At 42.8% G+C, this 22,482-nt stretch overlaps 1 protein-coding gene across 5 annotated transcripts in view; it reads right to left on the bottom strand.

The window, feature by feature from the left end:
- ETV6 (ETS variant transcription factor 6) overlaps nt 1-22,482 on the bottom strand; it is a 142,059-nt gene that overhangs the window by 4,495 nt on the left and 115,082 nt on the right. For all 5 annotated transcript variants that reach the window (XM_052788934.1, XM_052788935.1, XM_052788937.1 and 2 more), the window contains 2 exons: nt 4,517-4,659; nt 1,605-1,705 (listed from right to left, as the gene is read on the bottom strand). In XM_052788934.1, the coding sequence (XP_052644894.1) occupies nt 1,605-1,705; nt 4,517-4,659 (244 nt within the window). The remainder of the gene's footprint in view (nt 1-1,604; nt 1,706-4,516; nt 4,660-22,482) is intronic.

Raw genomic sequence — 22,482 nt, 5'->3', positions numbered from 1 at the left:
CATTTGATTAAATTTCAAAAAACGACCCAGAACTACAAGCTAATGAAGAAACAGTATCTGTGACCTCTTTTGTTGCAGAAGACACTCAAGCAACCTATTAGAAATCCATCTCTGACTCCATTTTACTTAAAGCTCTGTACAGATATCTGCAGATGACAACTGCCTGCGTGTTACTTATAAAGTCACATTTCCTATTATTTCTGTGCTTGCAAGAAATAGCCAAGAAAGGCACATTAATGGCTTGATTTTTTGCAGCTGTTCTTTTTCTCTTCAGATATAAATAGGTCTAAGAAAACAACATCAATAAGTTTTTATTGGGAATTGTGCAAAAAATGCTTTGTTGTGTTTTTTTCCAGTTTCCGAAGGAAATGAGGTTTATATGCTCATGTTTTATGCTCCCTGGTGACCTTTGAATCTGTTGGTCAATTTTGGGCAAGTCTGACAGAGGAACTGAGGTCTCCAAGGGTACTGAGTTTGTACAGTTTTGAGAAAACAGGCAGCCTGGTTGAGAAGAGATGGACTCCTGTTATGTTTGTGCCGCCACTGAAGGAGAGGCTCCAAGATAAGCACATTCACTGTTCAGCATCACAGAATTCTCCTGGGGCAGTGCAGTCTTCACACAAGGCCATAGCAATCCAGGTTCCCTTGATACTGCTGCTGATGGAGCAACCTTGCTTTAACTTTCCGCAAAAAAAAAATTAAAACCACGCAGTTGATTTTGCCTGTGATTCCTTCTTCCCTTCACTCTCCTTCCCCCATCTAAGTCTCCTTCTAAGAGCTGACATAAACAAGACATCCCACAGAAACCTTTTCAGCTGTAGATAGTTTGAGTGCTAATGCAGTTCTGTTAGCTATTTAAGAAAACAAACTCCAAGACTGCCTTCCTATTGATATCATTTCCAAGCACATTACTAGATCCAGACCACTGACATCAAAGCAGTCTTTGGTCTAAGTTCAGCGCTCTGTGGGTCAGACGTATGCACTAGGATTTGCTGGTCTTGTCTGAAGAGAACTGGAGTGCTCTTGCTCTCTGCCAGCCGCAATCAAGCTTGGACAAGTAGCTCCCTGCTTTAACACTGTTTCAGGCACACTATTTCCTAAATTCTTGGTTGTATCATCCAATCCAATGCGTTAGGTTTTATGAACAGCTCTTGCAGGTCCCTCTCTTCCTTGAAGGCAGCACCACTGAAGACATGGTTATCAGCACTTCTCCTCTGTGATGCTGATACACTTGAGGAAATGCCTGATCCCTGCTTAGCTTTCACCGGCAGCTGTGTTTGAGAAGTCAGTTTGGAGTGTGTTTTCCAGCAGTTAGGCTGAGATCATGTATCATTTAGCTAAGGTCTTAAACAATGGCACAGCCTACTTGAAGTGAGTGAAAAGACTTCTATTGACTCCACTGATCATTGAAACAGGCCTGTATATTTGTAAATTGGTGCAGTTGCCTTGAAAGCTGGGAAGCACCGGTCTAGACAGCTTTTACAAATGTATGCCCGTTGTCACCTGTGTTATAGCTGTGCCAATGAAGTATCCCACACAGGATTCCATCCTCCGTCTTCAAAAACTAATTGTAGAAAGGAATGGCAAAGAAAAGAAAAAATTACCTGAACAAAAGCCTTTGTCCTGGCTCCTTCCGGATAATATTTAGTTTGTAGTAGTGGCGTAGGGCTCTGGACATTTTCTCATAAGTCATATTTGTTCTGTTCTGTTTTTTTCAAAAGAAAAAGGAAAAACGTGGTGAGATGATTCATTAAAACCTTCCTAAGCCCCCAAAGGAGTTGCAGAACTATCACGGCTAGCTAAAGTAACCAAGTCAGTTCAAGAAATTACATGTTCCACTCTTCTGCTGTTTGCAGGCCCATCCTGCCCCTCCAGCCCTCATCACCAAATTTTTATGGGTCTCTTCATTCAGGGCAATTTAAGCAAGAAAGTCTAACAAAAATTCCAAGTGAGGTTTTTCTACAGTTTCTTGGATCACAGATAACAAAAGGTTTCATCAACCACAAAAGGAGACATCAGATGGAGGGAGATGCTCATGTCAAGTGGGATGTGACAGGCCTGTTCTTAATGAAACCACTTTTTGTAAAAGCACAAGAACAGTGGCTAATAGACTGAATCTGTCAGCAATCCCTGCTAAGAGCACTGTTCCTCTGGGATTCCCCTCCATTAACTAGTTAATGCTTACAGAGCACTGTGGAGACTGAGAACCCGTTTCTCCTCTTGTTATACAGGTGTAAATCAAGAAGCCCATTAGGTTGTAGATCTGCTTCTATGACAGAGCCTTCGCTTCATTCTGGGAGTTGCTGACCCCAAAGGCCATAGCCAGAGCATTGCAGGATGACGGAGGTATGGCCCTGCTGAAGCTGAGTGTCACAAGGCAGAATTGATGGGCACTGGCAGAGCTGTATGTGGGCAGCCCCCATAGTACTGACTTGGGATAGCAGGATCAGTCCCTTAGGCTACGTCTACATGAAGAGCATTTTTCTGGTACAAGGAGCACTGGTTACTATGCTGGCAAAGAAACTCCCAGCAGAGAGACAACTATACTGGCAAAGCTGTGTTTGCACGAGTATAAAGCAGCCGCCTTGCCATGGGCAAAACATGCCAAACTAGTAGAAGCATGCTTTTGCTCTCTGAGCCTCCACGTTAGGAGTTTGGCTTGGCGCAGCTCTGTCAGTCCAATATCAGGCGGAAGGCTGTAGTGTTGACCTGGCTTTATTAAATGAGACTGATCTGCCTGTCTAAAATGCCCCCTAAGAGCAGATCTCCTCTGCTTGCCCTGACTGCAACAGCTCTGCTAAGGAAGGCCGCATAAAGAGCTCCTGTGGCAATTAAACACTAATAATGACAATGTTTTCCCTGCAAAATCTAGACTCTGCTCATTGGGAAGCCCCCTGAAACACCATGTGTGCTTTTTCCATTTCTTATATGCTAAAAGGCCACTGTGTTTCCCAAGTATCTTCAGTTTTAGACACCCAATGTGAGATGTGATGGCAAGGCCCAATTATTAGCATGGAGGTTGGGTAAGGACAGAACTCGTCACTCCCAGTGTCGCAGCCCAAGACCTCCAGGACAGATGCTCTTGTAAGCAATGAGTCACATGAGAAGATCTTGACCTTATCAAGATTATAGCCCACGTATACTCATATACAGAATCACAGAATGGTTGAGGTCGGAAGGCACCTCTGGAGATCACCTGGTCCAGCCCCTCTGCTCAAAGCAGGGTCAACCAGAGATGGTTGCCTAGGACTGTGTGCAGTGGGGTCCACAGTCTCCTCTGGGCAACCTGCTCTACTGTCTGACCATCTTCCTAGTAAAACAGTCCCACAGCTGGGGTCTCATGAAACGTAACAAGGGGCAATGTAAAGTCCCTCACTTCCCAAGATCATTCCTCCCCAGGTGGAGGACTTTACATTGCCCCTTGTTAAGTTTCATGAAATTCCCATTAGCCCATTTCTCCACCATGTCCAGGTCCCTCTGGATGGCAGCACAACCCTCTCTGGTGTATCAGCCACTCCTCCCAGTTTTGTATTATCTGAGAACTTGCCAAGGGTGTGCTCTGTCCCATCATCCAGGTCATTAATGAACATGTTAAACAGTATTGGCCCCAGAATCAATCCCCGGAGTAACATCACTAGTGACTGGATTTTGTGTCATTGATCACTATCTTTTCAGCCCAGCAGTTCAGCCAGTTTTCAGTCTACCTCACTATGTTCTTGTCTAGGTCATACTTAATTAGTTTGTCTATGAGGATATTATGCGAGACAGTCTGAAAAGCCTTTCTAAAATCAAGATAAGCTACATCCACCGTTCTCCCTGCATCCACCGAGCTAATCATTTCATCATAGATGGATATCATGGTGGTCATGCATCATTTCCCTTTTGTAAATCCATGCTGGCTACTCATATATTCATATGAATATACTCATAGGCATATACTCATATAGATATATCTATACATATTCAGCCCCAAACTGCAAAAATCAGTAACTGCTTTCCAGAGAACAAAGCAGAATTACCCTCTTAAAAGGAAATATATAATCCTGCAGCATTTGGTGTCTGTCACAGGACAGCGTGTAAAATCTGAATGTTGGTGCAGACAGGAACACAGACAGAAAGCTCCTGCTGAGATGTGGTATACAGCTCCTTGTAGACCACATCTAACCAGAACATCCCTAAGCATCAGGTTTTGGGAAGAAATGAGATGCCGCAAGAGAGAAGGACCGTTAATTCTTGCGCTCCTTGTAATTTTATAATTAAATGCATTTATAACTAAATGCCTTTAAACCAAACCAACAGGTTCTCTACATGAAGGATAGGTTTTAGTGCTTGAGGATAGGTTTTAGTGCTTGAGGCTGGATGCTTTATATTTCTAATGTGCTTAGAATGAAAGATTACAACTTTCCAGCAGTAGTTTATATGCACATGCTTTCTTCCTTTCCCCCGTTTATAAGTGAATCCTGTGAAGTTACAAGAAGTGAAGTGCCGCAGGAGGAAAACTGCATTGCTTCCTTACCTTGTGGTTTCCCCACAGCCGGGCCAGCCCGTTGGGATCCACTATCCGAAATATTTTGGATTCCTTATCTTCCCATCGGATGAAATTTTCGTACCGGCTGTCAGAAAGCAGCTGATAAACATAATCCCAAAGCAACCTACAGTCTGTGAAGAGAGGAGCAAGAAAATAGTGACTTTTTTTCCTTGGGGTTAATTCTGGACACTTTTGGGTGGATGTGTAGTGAAAGGACAGTTGGGATCAGGCTGAAACAGCTGCTACAATCTGAAATGCAAATGGCTTGGTTGGTATTGACTAATGTTTGCAAAATGTACTGGAATATACAGCCTCTTCTGATGCATCCTAGTCCTTCTGACACTGACTGAGCATCTTGATCACATTAAAAGCTGTGAGAGATGACCTGCTGATCTTAGTTGTGTGTTTATTGTACTGATGCACGTAAAACTACCACTGTTGGCCCTGATGCTGTTGCTGGCTGTTTCAGTGGGGAAATCAAGAATCCTGTAACCTGCTCTCCCTGCTGAAGGCTGCCCCTTTCTGTGCTGACATGAGGGGTCTAAAGCATGGGCAATGTTACAGCTTTCCTTTGTATATTCCATGTGATATAAAATTGACACCTTCTACCATTCCTGAATTTGCTTTTTGTTTTATTTTTTAAGGTTCCTGGAAAAAAAAACCAACCAAGTATTATAATTACTTGAGTGCTATTGAGAGGTTAAATACTTTCTATTTGGATAATTGAATTCAAATTTCCTCTTGGCAAACACTCCTTAGGTCGCTAATTAAAGGTCTAACAGATACTTAGGTTTTAGTTTAGTGTTTTTCAGTTTCATGGCAGTCTCTTGAGACCGAGGAAGCCAAGAGCTGAGCTGCTCCTACTTCCTGCTTGCAATGTGTGTGTGCGCAGCACAGCATAATAACAGGCAACTATGAAATATGGAAAGTGAATTGCACAGAGCTGGGGGTTCTGCTGCTGTCAGAAACAACAGGGGTTTTATAGCTCAACTGTCCAGATCCCTAGGATGGCCGTACAGTTGCATTTTACTTTGAAAGCAAACCCAATCTCTGAGAGATGGCTTGTTGAGAGTGGTTAAAGGGCAGGCAACCAAAGACATCTAGCCTCTAGGTGTTAAAATGGATCCTTGTCTGCCTGTCTTTCTATTCCCGCCTGTCTGTCTGGGGTTGGTACATGTTACAATGGGGATGATGACATGTTCAGGATGAGAATATAAAATGCTTTTTCAAAAGGGATAACACATTTAATGAGCACACCTGAAATGGTTAGATATTAACATTATTGATGGTATTTCCCATTTTCGAACTGTAAAGAGTATCTCTGAAACCTGTTCTATCTCTAAAACCAGAGCTTAGTTTGCCAGTGCCCTCAATATAGACTCTCCCTACCAGTCCTACGGAGAACAAAGCAGTGCGTTTTGAAGAGGTGACATCTGGCAAAAATTGCAGGTGTCCATTCTAGCTGAAACCTACCCCCATGGTCACCTAATCTGTGACATCTACAAAAGGAGGAATGTGAAACGAAACAGGCAGTCAGATTTTTTGGTTGGAAAAACCTTATTTTCATTAACATTTTTCATAGAGAAAATGCCCATTCCCATTTGAAATTTTTCTGGGTTTTAATCTAAAAAATTAAACCAGTTTCCATTTTTTTCATTCATGGATGCAAATGTTGTTCAGTGATAGCTTCCTCCCTCTCACCCAGAATAAGGTACCTGCAGCTGGGACCAGGACAGAAAATAATTCTCCTTCACATGCATTTGCCAAGGACCAGCCTAGACACGTCCCTTCTTGGCACGCAGATGCAGAAAAGCCTTCCTTTCCCTGTCCCCCTGCCCCAAGTGGCATACATAGCCCAGCCGCCTATCCCATGGCTGCGGATACCAAGCAGGTAGCTGGCTGCAATTAAATGCTACGATGCCAAACACTGCTGCAGCTAACCCCTTGTGCGGCTCTGGGCACAAGTGACTTCCCCTGGACTACGTGGGAGGTCTGTAGAAAAGCGTGAAATTGAAAGTCTCAGGCTACCACTTTAATTTCTGTCATCTTTCCTCTCACAAATTCACAAACCCCAGTTCTTCTATCACCTTTCTATCAATAATTTTTCACACACACACATTTAGTCTCTTAGACACACATATGCTAGAAAAAAACCTTCCTTTCTAGACTTCATTTATAAGGAACAAGGGAAGGGAGATTATATTGCTCTACTAGTTTGTGCCTTTTAATAATGTGGGAGGTGCTCAGATAATAGGGTAGTAAGGACCCACGTAAGTGGTTCCTTGACACATGTACAATTCATTCCAGAACTCTTTCAATGAAAGGCTGTATAGAAAATGATTTTTTAATGCAAGAATCTTAATTTAAAAAAACCCAAACCAACAAAAACTTCAACCGTCTTTTTTTTTTATTTTCCTTTTCTTTCGATTCCTCTAGCTCTGACTCCCCAGGGCACATTTTAGCAGTTGATCAGAGCTGGTAATACTGCTGCATTCCAAAAACTACCCTTTTTTTTTTTTCATTATCCTGTGTAATCTGTGATAATTTAACAACAAAACCTGCACAGTCTAGGTCAACAGTTGATGCTGAATTCACTTTTTTAGAGCAGCTTTTCCCAAAGATCTCCATGCTTTCTTTCCATCCAGTCCTTCATTAAAATCACTGTAAAGGTGATGTGATTCCCTAGGTCAGCAGTGAGTCATTCACCACGGCCATCAGTGGGCAGTACTGGGTTAAACAGCTGTGGTGGGCTCAGGCCGGCCCCACCTCATCTGCAAGAGAGGTCTGTCTTGATGGGAGCAGTTTCAAATCAGAAAACATTCACTTAGCTGATATTTGTCAAGGAAAAAAGAGACACTTTTTGGCCAAAGCAGGAATTTATTAGAAACCTGAGAGAAGAGAGGAAGGACATGTGGGTCTATTGTTGAACTAGCACTTTCGGACTGTGCTGGAAGTTTGCTGGGGTGGTTGGTTGGTGTATGGCCCCATTGGGAGAGTGCTGCAGGAATTCAGCATCCCACTGTCAGTCATTTGGTTTTGCTTGTGCCATTACTGCTAGTCCTGGAAGCAGTGGCCCTCCTTGGGGTCAGCTGGAGGGATGGCACTCCGGCAGAAGCAAGTCAATGTCAGGCTCTGTCATGTTCCTGAACATGCAGCCCTGGGCAGAGACCCTCCAATTCTAGTAACTTATAGCTAATATTCACAGTTCTGCAGAGATATGATTTACCCTAAACTTTACTTTCACCTCATTATTTGCAATATGCGATGTTATTTTTAATCAGTAGTATACTGCTGTAACTATGTTCTAGAAAATTTCCAAATGTATAAATACAAATCTTACTGATGGGGACGGCAGACCCCTAATATCCTCTCTACAGTGGCCCCTGGAAGAGTTTCAAGGAGCTGATGGCTCCTTGACAGCTGACTGGAACTGCACATGCAATGTGCATTGCACTGTGCCAGGCCTGCATGTTCACCTCAGTGTGGCTAGCAAGTAAATTCTAGTTGAACATAATGGCTTTGGTTATTTTCCTTTGGCTATCATTACTCCCCCCCTACTTCTTCACAAAAACAAGAAAGCACAAAATATTCAGCCCAAGATGTCTGGGTGGCAAATTATTGGACTAACAACAGAGCTTCAGACTCTGAGAAGAGGTAGGATTCAAGTGCAGATTTGTTTTTTGTTGTTCACTTAATTTTTAGAATGGATTCAGGCTAAGCTTGAATATAAATATTCCTCAAATGAGAAGAACTCAGATCTGCATCTTGAGATCTTCACAAGAAAAGTCCTAAGTGATCAAGGGCCCCATCCCATATTCTAAACTGACTGAGCTGCTCAGACTTGCAAAGGTATTTAGTAGGCTGGTGGAATTTGCAAAAAAACCCAACCACCCAAGTATCTCAGACCTCTGTTTGCTTCAACGAGAAAATTGAAAATTCTTGAAAATTCTGCTTGGCTCCTACAACCACTTAAAAAGTTGTCTTCAAAAGCTACAGTTGTCTATCAGCAAATCTAGATATATGACTGATTTGCAGTAATTTAATGAGCTGGCATGCATCAGTGCAACTGTGGCAACTACATCTCAAGCCACTGCAAATAGGAAATAAAAAGCATTAGCTTTAAACACCAGTAGAAAAGATTTAGGCTCACTGCATTTCTTCTCACCTCTGCTGAGAGCTATGAGCGTGCACACTGTTAGTTATCATGGACCACCTGATGCTTGGCAGGACAATTTAGTTAAATGTATGAGGACTGTTTGCAGGGTACCTAAATCAGTTTGCCTTCTTTCAAGTTTCACATGGGACACCTTTAGGAATTTGAGCATAGGCACTCAGGGTTTTTTTGTTTTTAACCACAAATGATTTACACCCTGGGTATCTTTCTCCACAGATTGCGTGGTAAGAAAATATGAGGTTCTGGAGGGGTCTCCCTGACTGACAGAGGAGCAGCAACTAAGTAATCTACCATTATTAGGCCAGTAGAGACCATCTTTAATAGGACAATAGAGGCTACGTGTCATAGACTACCTGATAACTCTGAGCGAGTGTAATGAATTTGGAGTACAGTAGAGCCCATTTGGAGTAGACTGCAAGCCTATGAAATTGGTGAAAACCCAAGAAGAGGCAATGCAAGAAAATGCTAGGAGCTTCTCCACTGGGAAAAGAGGCAGCTCCACAGAAGGCCGGTGAAGACAACACAGAAAGTTGCATCCTCCAGGAAGGTCAAAACTTACATGTATTTTCAGGAAGGATGGAGAAACAGAGAGAAGGACTTGTATGTGGACGGTTGTTTTGTAAGTGTAAATCACTTGTTTGAGGGAAGTCTGGATGGTGTGAATGACTCCCTGAAGACTAAATCACTTCCTTGGCTGTCAGAAGGCCTCCAAAGGAGTAGTCACATGGGGGGACTCTCCATAGGGTGTGTGTTGCCTAGTGAGCAAGGGCAAGAAAGCACACGGATGTTGCTGAGGCCAAGCAAGTTTAAAAGTGTGGGAGATTCAATAAGGCAGTTGAGTCAGGGCTGGTACCTAAATTGTTTGGGCATGCTGCAATTTCCTGCCTTTTGGCTAAAATAAGCTTACTTAGAAAGTAACTATGTCTCTGTAGCACAAGGAAACATTTCCCCCTAACACACACATGTACTTTTTTTTTTTAAAGTGAACTCAGATGGTTGAACTTTGTACAATCTGCAGGTAAAGGGATTTAGCTGTGGAGAGAGCTGGGACTGAGAGGCTTTAAGGCAATGTGGTGTCAAACAACCTAGCCAAAGTGGGAAGGTGGTGAATGGCTCCAGCAATGTGGTAGGGCTCCTGAAAGCTGGCATTTCTATATCCCACTATTTTCTCAGCTTACTACTGGGAAAGACTGAACTATGTAATTAGCTGGGAATTAGGGCAAACTGTATCTTCAAATGGAGAGGCATGGCTTCAACTTTCTTCCTGCAGTTAATGCTTCTAGAGGGATTTTTATAGTTATGCACAAGGTAGTGATAAGGTGTAGAGTACTTAGCTAGCTCTTAAAATGTGCCCCATAAGCACTGCCCTACATGTGCAAGAGGCAGCAGCTTTATACACCTGCTAATAAGAGCCATGTATTGTACAGCCCCGACGTTGCCTGCCCACCCAGTCTCCTGGCTGCTGCTTGACTGCCAAGGTTGACACTAGGCACAGGAAAAGAGGTAGCTGCACAGCCCTGGAGAGGGTGGGGGAGAGGAGACAAGAATGGCTGGGGTTTGAGGCATAGGAAGAAATGTCTTCCATAAACAGCAACTGCTGGCTTTAAACCCCTCTGATAGCAGCAAACTTGCCTCCTCGCTCTAGTTGTAACCCCTTCTTTTAGGCAGCAGAAGCACCCAAGCTTCCGCCACTCCTCCTTGGCATTATAAAACTCAATCTCTCTTCTCTGGCTGAAAAGTTCCGTTTACTGCCCACATTTACAGCACTGCCTCAGTAACGTTACAAAAAAGGGAAGGCAGTAATATTGTCATTAAGAATCCCTTGTGACAGTCAAATAGACGCTGTGTGAGTAGAAGCATGTATTATAGATTCTTCATTTCAAATGTCCTTGTAAGTCTATAGGCACAGCCTTCTGAACATATACCTAAAGGAAAACTGGCAGATAAATACTTCCTAATGGCTATAGGATAGTAGTACATATATCCCTTAGAATTGAAATAGCATCTCAGAATGATCTATAAATCAAACATTATGGACCTTAGGTTTTTAGTATTTTGACACTTGTCAGCCATTATGAATGACTTCTCTAGTATCATTTGGCCAAGGTAGACACAAGACTGGTAGTCTTGATGTTGCAGTAGTGAGAGGTCTTACATCTGAGCTCCCTTAGACTAAATAATGCTGTTGACAGTATAGGCATACATATGCTAAAGACCTTTTTTGTTCAGAATATAACATTCCCCTGCACTGCAATATTTCCTAAAACACACACTGCATCTGAGACCCCTGTTGTTTAAGTGAGGTCCAGGACGCAGAAGCAGAGCTGGCCCTCTTCATGTATCAACTACCAAAATCCTCTCTTAACCACAGAAATGTTTTGCAAGACCCACCCACATCTTGCACTGAAGATTATTATATAAAATGCATTCGGTCTGGCTGATGACTGACTTGGAAACTAATATGGCTTCACAGAGGAAGAGATCATGCCAAAGTAACGTTGTCATACTCCCTCTGACATCAGCTGAGGCCTTACCCCTTGCTGAGTAGGTTAGCCTAAAATTTCTCCAGCATGATATCATTTGACTTAAATGGTTCTGTGATTTCTACCAGCTGAAGAGTTCTCCCAAGCTCGGGCCCCTTTATTTTACAAGGTGATTTGTGCTTCAGCTGCATTTGTTCACCGTGAAGCAAACAATGGCTGTTCACAACTGAGACTAATGAACAGAACTTCTCTAGAAGTTCTCTGCTACTCTGTTTTCCATTAGCACACCTGAAGTGTGGTTAGGATAGCTAACATGGTGATGCTCACGGTATCAAAATGATGAACTGGTAAAATTCAGCTGGCCATAGCTGCTGCTGTGAGAAGGTCCTGATCTCCCTTCCATTTTATCCTCCCTTTCTCCTGCTGCTTACCTTGTGCTGGCTCTATTGTTAGGTTTCTCTGTGAGCTGACTTAAATCACTTAAACAGAAGAAAACAAACCCTGCAAAAAACACCACCTGGCTTTCTGCTATTTGAGAGCCAAATCTGCTTGCAGGAAGATCTAGCAAATGGCAAAGCCAGCACAAAGAAGGTGGCAAGACTACACTGGCAGAGCAGGTGAGGACAGAGAAAGAAAGAAGGAGAGGCCCAGAAGCTCCCACGGACCTTCAGCCTACAGTCTGTGGTCATCACCCTTGCCAAAGAAGGTCAGTAAGTCTCTGAGAAGACAACACAACTTTGGGGCACCTGGATTTGTTTAAACTGTAGCCATAACCAAGAAATCACGAAGGTTAATGGCTGTTCACTTGTACAGAAAATAACAAAGACTGGGGGAGAACTCCTGAGTCCTGACTTGGTTTAGGCCTGGTGTGGAGATAACTTTAATTGCATTTTAACCACATCCTGTGCTGTGCAATAGGCACAGCTTTCTGGACAAGCCAAATGGACCTTTGGGCTAACTGGTACATAAAGCTCACCAAGCTGGCTGATACTGTTACTTGTTTCAGGAGAATGGTGAGAACTGCTTGGCTAACTTGCTCTCATCACACAAATGGAGAAGGAGATAAAATAAAGCTGGTGCAAAGGAGAGAGAGGACATCCAGCAAATCAGCTCCTGTATTCTTGCTGAAAGCCCATTCCATGGCAAAAAAATATTGGGAAAACAACAGACAGCACACTAAGACAGACATGCTACAGTAGGATTACTGCGGTGTTGGGACACAATCCAGCCTCAGTATATGTCTAATTCCATGACACACTCATCTTAGCAGACAAAACTACAAGAAAAAAGTAACCAAGTCTCATGATTAAGGGGTTAAATGGCTCTGAGGACTAGGGGAGCATTGATCCAGAGATGGAGCAGTCCTGCTCATCCCTATGTGGTAATCCATGTCCAGGTTATTGAGGGAAAAGAGTTCTCACTCATTCGTGAATGTTGGCTGCTGTTGGAAGCAGTATGGTAAGCTGGTACAGTAAAGCCAATGTTTCTATGTGGAGAAACCTCTTGACAGACAACTGTTTGTTCAGCTCAGTAAACTCAAGCTGGGGCTGAGGAAAGAGGTTGCCAGATCGCACAACACAACAGTTATATGTTGCTTCTGTCTTGTACCCAAATCCTGAGTGGGAGATCAGGCAGAAGGAGAGCAGAAACCTGGGACTGTCATCCTGCAAACAGTTGTGCTGTGAGGTTGTAAAAGTAACACAGGAAGATGAGGCCAAGCTCTGTCTTTGGCAATAAAAACTTGTAATGAGAAGGAGAATCCAAAAAGTTCATATCCCTCATGTGGTTGTAGAAAAGAGCACTCAAATCACAAAGAATATGTAATGGATGGGCCAGAAACGGCTTGATAGATGAAGAATTTGCAAGCTAAAGTCTTAAAGCTGAAGTATTAAAAAATGTAGGTTTTTTTCCCCTGCCCTGTTCTCCCGTTCCATCCCCCCATCTCTACCAAATAGACAGGTACTTCCAGTATTAGCATCAAGTGTTGTTCTTTTCCTGCTCTACCACAATGGTAGAGAGCACTCTTCCATTTATCTTGCTAAATAAACCTGCCTCTGATCCTCCTGTGGCTTTTCCTCACCTTTATTGCTCATGAAGGGCAATGACTAGGAAAAGGGTAAGAAATTGAACCTCTGTTCACATGCACATTCTAAAAACACCTCACAACCATTCTGACATCAGAAAACTGGCTAACCACTTTAATGAGGAGAATTTAAGAACTAAGGACAAAGCTTTATCTTCTGAATTCTACTTTAGAGAAGTCAGCAAAAGCAGGCATGGTTTAACTACAGTAAAGTCATTCCCAACAAGAGTAGTAATTTTTGACCTCACAATGTGAGAATCCCCAGTATCTTCTGTCACAAGCTCAGTTTACCCTCAGGTTTAGTCTTCTGAAGTATCTGAGCCGTTTTGGTTTTTTTCAACAGCAGAAAAAATTGTTGTTTGTAGGAGACTGCTGCCCAAGAACCTCACTTCTGTGCTCCATCAGAAAGCCCAAAGCTCTCTCAGAGGTTTGAGTGTGGCTGGAGGACCTGGCTCCTGGTATTGTTCTAAGGAAGCTCCTCCTGAAGGGACTTCTTCATAAGCTCTAAACTTGCCACTTCTGATAGGCCCCTTGCAGAAAACTGAAATGTGACCTCCCCTTCTTGGGGTTAAACCTCCACATGTAGACATAGCCAAACTCTAATCCTCTTCCTTCCCTTCCCTCAACAGAGATGGAAAACAGTATATTGCCGAGACCTTCTTTATATCAGAAGTCTTACCAGTTTAAAGGTGTGCATTTGAAGTAACATAAACTGATGTAAACCTTTGTATGCCACTTCTAACTGAGTAGTATTAAAACCAGACTTAAATAGGCCTGTCTCTGAAGAGAGTGAAGTATAGTGTCAACACTGTCAACACTGCAGCATATTTTCCTGGTTTAACTAAAAGGGCTCAAAGTGATACAAGTTTGCTTTGTAGAAAAAACCTTGAATTACTGATGCAACTCTAGCCTGAAGAAAGTGTGCAATATACAGGTGTCCTGGTTTCAGCTGGGATAGAGTTAACTGTCTTCCTGGTAGCTGGTACAGTGCAATGTTTTGAGTTCAGTATGCGAAGAATGTTGATAACACTGATGTTTTCAGTTGTTGCTAAGTAGTGTTTAGACTAAAGTCAAGGATTTTTCAGCTTCTCATGCCCAGCCAGCGAGAAAGCTGGAGGGGCACAAGAAGTTGGCACAGGACACAGCCAGGGCACCTGACCCAAACTGGCCAACGGTGTATTCCATACCATGGGACGTCCCATTTAGTATAGGAACTGGGAATTGGGGGCGGGGGAATTGCCGCTTGGGGACTAGCTGGGTGTCAGTCGGCGGGTGGTGAGCAATTGCACTGCGCATCATTTGTACATTCCAATCCTTTCATTATTACTGTTGTCATTTTATTAGTGTTATCGTTATCATTATTAGTTTCTTCTTTTCTGTTCTATTAAACTGTTCTTATCTCAACCCACGGGTTTTGCTTCTTTTCCTGATTTTCTCCCCCATCCCACTGGGTGGTGGGGGGGAGTGAGTGAGCGGCTGCGTGGTGTTTAGTTGCTGGCTGCGGTTAAACCACGACAACAGGAAAATAAGGGGCATGTTTTCGTTAAAAGTCTAGTTTCTTAAAAACGTGTTTAACATCCTGCTGACCCCAATGGAGGCTGAGGGTACTCTGAACCCACTTAATTGCATTTGTCTAGCCATGGCATGTAGATGCTGCAGTACAGTAATGACAAGGATGGAATGTAAATGACTGAGCTTTCCTATGGCTTGGTCAGTCCTGGCTTCTGAGTGGCCCAGAACCAGCTCTGACTGCCACTTCTGCTCCTGTAACTGTGCAGTAAGAATGGAGGCAGCTGTAAAGCAAGATGATTCACAGAAAATCTGCAACCACCTATCCAGGCTATTGCCATTCAGCTATTGCTTGAGTGTCATTAGTTAAATTGGCAGGGAAGGCATGCTTTCATGCTGAAATTAATTGTTAATGCCATGTTAAGATGACTCTCAAGGTTATAATGAAAACTTCGCCTATGAATATGAACTTCTATGAGCTTGACTCTCATCCATGCTTCAGTCTCTTTATAGTAGTCTGGCTTTCCACAAGGGGCTTGAAATAGATGTGGCATATACCGCAAATGTAAAAGTGTACATGACTACAAGGGTGAGTGATTAAACAAGGCCAGTGACATTATTATTGTCATATCCAAATGGGAGTGACAGGGATGCCTACACCAAGGTTCTCTGGTTCTTTCAAGGCTCCAATCTGTCTGTATGAGATGCTGCCCTATGGGGAGGAGGGTCAGCTGCCTGGAAAGCAGGCACTGAACCCCCACCACTTACAACTTAGTACGCTAAAGTGAACCACTGTTTTGGTTTTCTGTAGTTTGCCAGGCTGTAACTTGCACTGTTCAGCTGCTGAGGCTGTTGTCACAGTTGCCCGCAGTTTGTGCTTCACAAAAGCCCACCAGTCAGTACTATACTGTCAAACCCTGCTGGGGTCATGCCTCATGACAGTGGTGAAGATAGCCTTGGGAGCCTCAGGCATGTATACAGGTAGGCTGCTATGGTATTAGCAATGATATGGGCTGTCTTAAAAAAACAGAATAACTCTAAGGAAGCATATGACAAAAGTTAAGCCTCTACAGCCTGGTTTGTCAGCACTCATCCTCTGCAAAGGAGGATACAGCAATCGTTTTCAGATTAGATAAAAATTCACCAAAGTGAAGCCTGTGATGCAACTTTGGAAGGGGGAATAGTAATGAATGAAACAGCTATGCACATCACTGCATGGATAGTAAGCTTGAGTGCTGGTGCACACAGGGAACCTGACTGGCGCATAGGCTCTCTTGATATCAAGTGCCACAGCAGGTCTGTGTGGACATGCCTGTCCACATAAGTGACTTTCTTGTAGAAGAAGGTTTCTACTTACAAAGCAGCATTGTCATTCTGGAATAAAGTCACTTACCAACCACCAAATGACTATATGAGGGAATTAGGTTCAAGTCTTTACTACTAACACCCGTTATGTTCACTGTCTTACATGTGTAGACAATTCATAAACAAAAACCAAAAAGACCAGACTGATTTCGCTTCAAGAATCCGAGTTATTGTCCCAGTAGTATATGGGCACAGTTGGGCAGGTTCCGCTTTTGCTTGGAGGATGTGACTGCAACATCAACACAGAAGCGGCTGTATCACAGAAACATTACAACTAGCTTTAAATGCTGTAACAGACAAAAGCAGCAGCAGATAGCTTGGTGTAAGTTATGTACCCAGCCTCTCGAGTTTATGGCTAGCTGAGGTTGCTGTCATGATGAGACATCTAGTGAAGAAAAAAACAGGGAAATACCAGGCTGACCAGTAGTGCAGGGTATTGGTTGTTCCAATTTTAAATTGGAACCTGTAAATGTGAGGCATTATAGCACAATAAAAGGTGTTACTAATCACTAGAATCTGGAAGTAAATGTAACAATTCTGAGTGGGGGACTGGTCAGATGGTGTCTACTGATACACTGTACTGCGTGACTTTATTTTCTATGCAGTATAGCGCTCTCTTTCCAACCTCTAACCAACAACTCTAGAAAACACCTTTCACCTTTGTGTGCCCTTTCTTTCTTTATATTTACCTTGTCTGTTTGGACATTAAACTCTTTGGGGCAGGGACTATAGCACAATAGAGCCTATAGATACTACTGTACTGCAAACACTAAAAATTAAATGGAACAGGAAGCTGCCTCCCTTCTGTGAGGGCTAACGGTATCAGCTGCTGCAAAACTTTTAACTCCTAAGTTGTGCTTAGTTTTTGGTTTTTACACCCTTTACTATACAGGCATAACTGTTCTTTGCCTCCTTTCCCACACTCCCTCCCTACCACCCAGCGTACACCATTGCATAGTAACTGTGCCTGTACAGCTGTTTTGTACAGAAAGGAAAATAAACTAATGTGGCGTAACTGCATTTGCACAAAGGATTTTGCTGGTATATCAGTTTAAAAAAAAAAGATCATCCTACAACTTGACACAATCGTAAATGTCACGTCGACACATCTGGAGAAAATGCAGGCACTGGGGTTCTGGTCCTAGTAGATAAATTGAGGAGACACCGATGACCAAGGTGCCATGTTTTGAAGTGTGGTGACTTGTGATGTTTAAGCTCTAAATGTCTAGTGTTATGAATCTAATAACTCGATCAGCTGAGTTTGTTTTTCTTATCCTCCTTTAAAAGAAGCTTTCCAGCTCAACTCCAAAGTAAAAAAATAAGTATTAGTTGATCAGCAGGTTTCTTTAAGCACTATGTTTGTGAAAGATTCACTCAACTAACCCCTCCTGTTGCCTCCCTCCCACGCAAGTTTATGAGAAGTGATTAAGTTTTTCAAACAAAGGGGGAGGAGAATCCCTGATCGTGTTCCCCCTCCAACCTCTCTCCCCACACAAAACAACCAAACTACTATCCTTACAGAGCAGCTTTGGGGTGGAAGACCTCCCCATGCTCAGAGCTAGCACATAGTCTACGCCCATCGTAAGTGCTGTTTTGTAGATTTTAGTGAGTCATTCATAGCTGATGCACTCTTAACAGGGGACTGCATTTTCAGTTTCAGCTGTCAGACTGTTTTTATTGAGAAGTCGCTTATATGTGTCTTGCTACAAATCTGCAGGGTTCATGCTACGCCCCTGTACTCTCTGGATGTGTGGCACACCAAGGGGCTGAGGCAAGTCAGAAGAAAAGCTGGAGGTAGATCTCTTTCATGACTTTGGCAGGTTAAGAATCTTGCCTGTCCTCATTCCAACAGCAGTCAATAGTTTTATGGGCCAAACCAATACACTGGTAGACAATGTGCCTCTGAACAGTTTAAACATTATCTGGCTTTTCCTCAGACTCCTGAAGGGGAAGAAACAAACCTGGCAGCTCATAAAGTCAGATACAGCCCAGTTGCTAAGGTAACCCAGCTGATAAGAGCTGCATACCAATAGACAACAACAGGCACAATACTCACCTGCCTTTAGATTTCTGCCCCATCGAATGCAGAGCAGAATCAAAAGCAATAGGCAGGGTGGGGCTCTGCGGAGGAATAGCAATGCTCATCCTTCTAAGCTGCTCGTGTGAGTGGGATAGGTCTGCCTTAGACACGCACAGAGTGAACCCGGAGCTTAATGGGTTTTATTGGGTCCCCACTCCAACAGGACAGGGAGCCCTTAGGGTGAGTCCAGCTGCACCTACTGCTGCTCTATGGCACTCTGCCTTTCACACCCACGCAGTCGTTTGGTTAGTATCTATACTGGGCAATGCTCGAGTAAAGGGGTAGTCATATTTGTACCCCAAAGTTTCAGTGCCAGCATCTGCTGTGGATTAGTGAACAAGCCTTTCAGTCCCAGAGAGCTAGTATAGAAAAAGACACTGGGAGCTGGAAATCCCAGGAACCTGCTCAGCAATGTTATTTCCCCTCACACGAAACATCCAGAATTGTATTAGTGAGTTTTAAGTGACCAAATCAAAAGTGAGGTAATTATCAGCATGTCATTACATTAATTAGGATGTTTCTAAGCCAAGCTCTATGTGGTAAAAGTTAGGACAAAACCAACCCTGTTATAGTCAGATAATCCCATAACTGCCTCTTGCAGGGATTCCTGTGTCCTCCTTTAAGCCACTGACAGGTTTCTGGTGAGATCTAATATGTCAGTTCCCATTTTCCTGCATGCTAACAAGCTGAGGTGGACATGGGTATCTGAAAGAAAGGACATTTTTGACACCTAAATCAAGTTTTGTGGTGAAAACCTGCCCTGGTTGAAGTCGGCAGCAGAGCTCCCAAGGAAAGTCATGGGGGCAGAACTTCAGGATGGCTGCCCGGAGGCTTTCTGGTGGCTGTGGTTCCACCAGGGCTGCAGTGCATGCCTCAGTCACGGCGCGCTACGAACGCCTGCCAACACAATAATCCCTGCCTCTCCTTGTGCCTTGGGGAAGTACCTTTTATGAGATATCAAAATCCTAAAAAGTTTGGTAACAAAACCCTCCAAGTCAGAGGTGTATGGAGAGTGGAATTTCCATTCTGCAGAAAAGCTGATTTCAGGCGCCTCTCTTGATTGAAACTGCAACTATGTTAAAAAAAAAGAAAAAAAATAGAAAAAAAAAAAAGAAAACTCTATTTTTTTCCCCACTGAGTGAAAACCTTGCAGACTATCTGGGGGGGACCAAGATGGACTATTTAAAAGATTCAGAACTAAACATAAGCCAGATAGGCTACCTGCTTACTAGAGTCCAAGTTAGGAGCTGACTACCAACAAACACTGTTGCTGCTTTGAATTAGCAGTTCCAGTGAGGAAAATTGTCCATTACACTGCTCTGCTGAACTCCCCTTCTGAGGTATTTTTAATATTTTTAAGTGCTGTCGTAGCTAGATGACTATTGATGCCTGAGTTAGTTAGCTTAACCCTTGCCTGCTGTATTTACAGGGAATGCAAGTCTGCCTTTGAATCATCCCAACACAATGACCTCTAGTTCTGACACATTTACAGAAAAGACTCCTGCATATTGTGTTGAGAAGATAGCTAAACATAATTTTTAAAATCAACTCTAGCCATTGATGAATAATATATGGGACCTTAATGAGTAACATAAAGATACTTTATGCCTCTTGCTTTGCTAGAAAAGTGTAAAATGGCCTTAGAGGAAGAGAATAAGACCTTCAGCTTGAAATTCTTTGCTGTAAAAGGGAAAGTGCTTTACCAGTAAAATTAGTATTTTGAGAAACGATATTACATAAAAAGGTAGGAAAGATTAGTCAGCTGGTGGGTAGAGGTCATTATGTTGTCTGACAGGAAGTCCAGAGCTCTATTGATCGACCTCGTGAAAACAGAGTATTGTGGATAGCAGCAAGCGAAAACATTGTTTTCTTTCTCAGCACCAAGTAATTGCATACTGCATTTAAAAACAGACTCTATCTACAAGTAAACAGGTTTATGAGGCTGTGAGGTATCTTAAGTTCAGGAAGAATTCCTTTTACAATTTAAAATATCTGAGCTGGGAATAGAACATGTTTTGGAGCTCAGCCCAATGTTTTAGTCAGCAGCCCACGGGGCTTCCCTGGTAGCTGCTCCTCAGGGCTATCTCCCCTGAAAATCACCTGCATGCAAACGGTTAAGCCAGTAGAAAGTCAAGGCTCTCTTCCCACCAGTGTAAACAGATAAGTACTTAGCTCTGGCACTGGACTATTGGTAAATCTTTTCATTACCCAAGCCATCAGTCTTCCTTATCCATAAAATGGAAATAATGCCAGTGATTTTTAAAAAGCTCTTTTTAACAATACATCTATATTGATGTATATTTGCAGTTTAAGAGCCAAGTGTTATAATTTTCATGGTCTCTCTCAAATCAAAGTGGCAAGCCATGGTTGGTCAAAAGCCTCCGTGTTAACTACAGCAGTGCCAGTGAAGATAAGGACACTCAGGTGGAAAATAGATTTATGCTGACATAAAGAAGAAATGCTTTTGAAATCACTTAATGGCAAAAGCTCTAAATTGAAGGCTGTGAGATAGGGGAACACAGGTAGAAAGGTATGTACTTTCTTTCTAGGGGGCCTATGTATGCTGCCATTGAATGCAATAGCACCGATGCAGTTGACTTCAGGTCTGAAACATGGGCTGTCTATATTTTTGGTAGTAATCTGGGTTTTCTCACCTTTATGGTGAGAGTGGCTGTGAGCCATTTATAGGGTCCAGCTACAGTTCAGGAGCCATTACAACCCAACCAGAATAGCACTAGCTTGTGCCTGTAGAGCAAGTGAGGCTTGTTGGCGTTACAATTAAAGGACATGGGGTACTGATGGAAGTACACTGGCAAATTTATCAGTGGAAATCTAAAATGTTAGCAACTACCATCTGAACTGAATGCTTGAGTACACCTCAGGTCTTTTTGGCATGAAATACTTCACCAGCTCTTTAAGACATGCCACCCATGCTCGTGGCTCTAAGCAAAGCCGTGAGACTGCAAGTGAAAGCAGCTAAGCATGCAAATATAGCCTGTGTGTAACACTTTAAATTGCTACACATACTTGCCAAGCAACTGTGTTAGGCCCAAATATCCATGGGCTTGGGCTCTGTTGCCCTCCAAACAACATAGGGATGGAAAGGACACGGGAGTACTAGTTACAGGGCTGGTGTCACTGGATCCAGTGCACAACGTGCAGAAACCAAAGAAAACTCCTGGGTTTAAATTAAAAAAATACACCACCACGCACTCCCTATATTTTTTCTTATATTCTTTTCAGTCTAGGCTTCATTCTTAGAGAACATTTCCTTCTGAAAAATAAAAATTAACAACTCCCCTGATCTTCAAATAGTACTTTATGGAAAAGAAATCTCCAGTGATGCAACCAGTAGGGTATCTTCTCTGCTGTAATTAAGTGTATTTCTTACCTTGCTGAGAATAGTGTGGGTAATAAAAATCAAAAGGAGACAAATGTCAGCCAGGCAAAAACATCAAAAGATTAACTTCTGTAACCCATTTCTCTATTACGTGAAAGGATCATGGCCCTTGTTGTGCTTGATGTTTGACTAGATGGTGAGACATGTACCTTTTGAATTTAAAGTGGTAAATCTTAAGAAAATAGAAAAAATTCCTCATTAATGCTGAGGCAGCACCACATCTGTAACGAATTTAAGGCATGTAAGGACAAAAAAGAACAAGGTGTTTTACAATGTACCTCTGTGGACATGTGTAATACGCCACAGGAGCTGGGTATCACGTTAGCTTGCCGCTGACATAAATGCATGGAATGTTTTTGGGTGTGGTGCTTATTTACATCTCTCAAAAGAAATTGGTTACTGGGGCATTCAGCATATTTCTGAAGTGGTTGGATTCCCCTTCTCCCTCTCCCTATCTATTTACAGTTCCCTTTCAAGTACAAAAAACATCTTCTGTAACCTCAACTTCCTGATTCAGCTGTTGTGATGTCAGTTATTTACGATAACAAAAGTGAGACAATGCCTGTGGTTTGCGTGGGACAAAGGCAACCTTGTTTCGGTAAAAAGGGACAATCCTAGTGTAAGCAGCACAGGAAAGCCTATGAAGTAGCGCTCTGAGGTGGTACTTCATTAGTCCTACCATCTCCATAATAGCAGGCTTGACACTGCATTATCTCAAAGGCCACTGACAGAGGGTTTTTTCCTTTCCATAGGACTGGACACTAATGTGAATGCAACTCTTGGAAAATTACCTCTTTGCAGGACAAGGCTTTGGAGATAGGTATCTTGGGAAACAAATGGATTGCTAGTGGGTAGAGAGG

This window comes from Harpia harpyja, chromosome 6 (assembly GCF_026419915.1).
Source record: "Harpia harpyja isolate bHarHar1 chromosome 6, bHarHar1 primary haplotype, whole genome shotgun sequence".
NCBI classification, from domain to species: domain Eukaryota; kingdom Metazoa; phylum Chordata; class Aves; order Accipitriformes; family Accipitridae; genus Harpia; species Harpia harpyja.
Note: the sequence above shows the minus strand (reverse complement) of the source record. Positions and strands in the feature narration are given on the sequence as shown.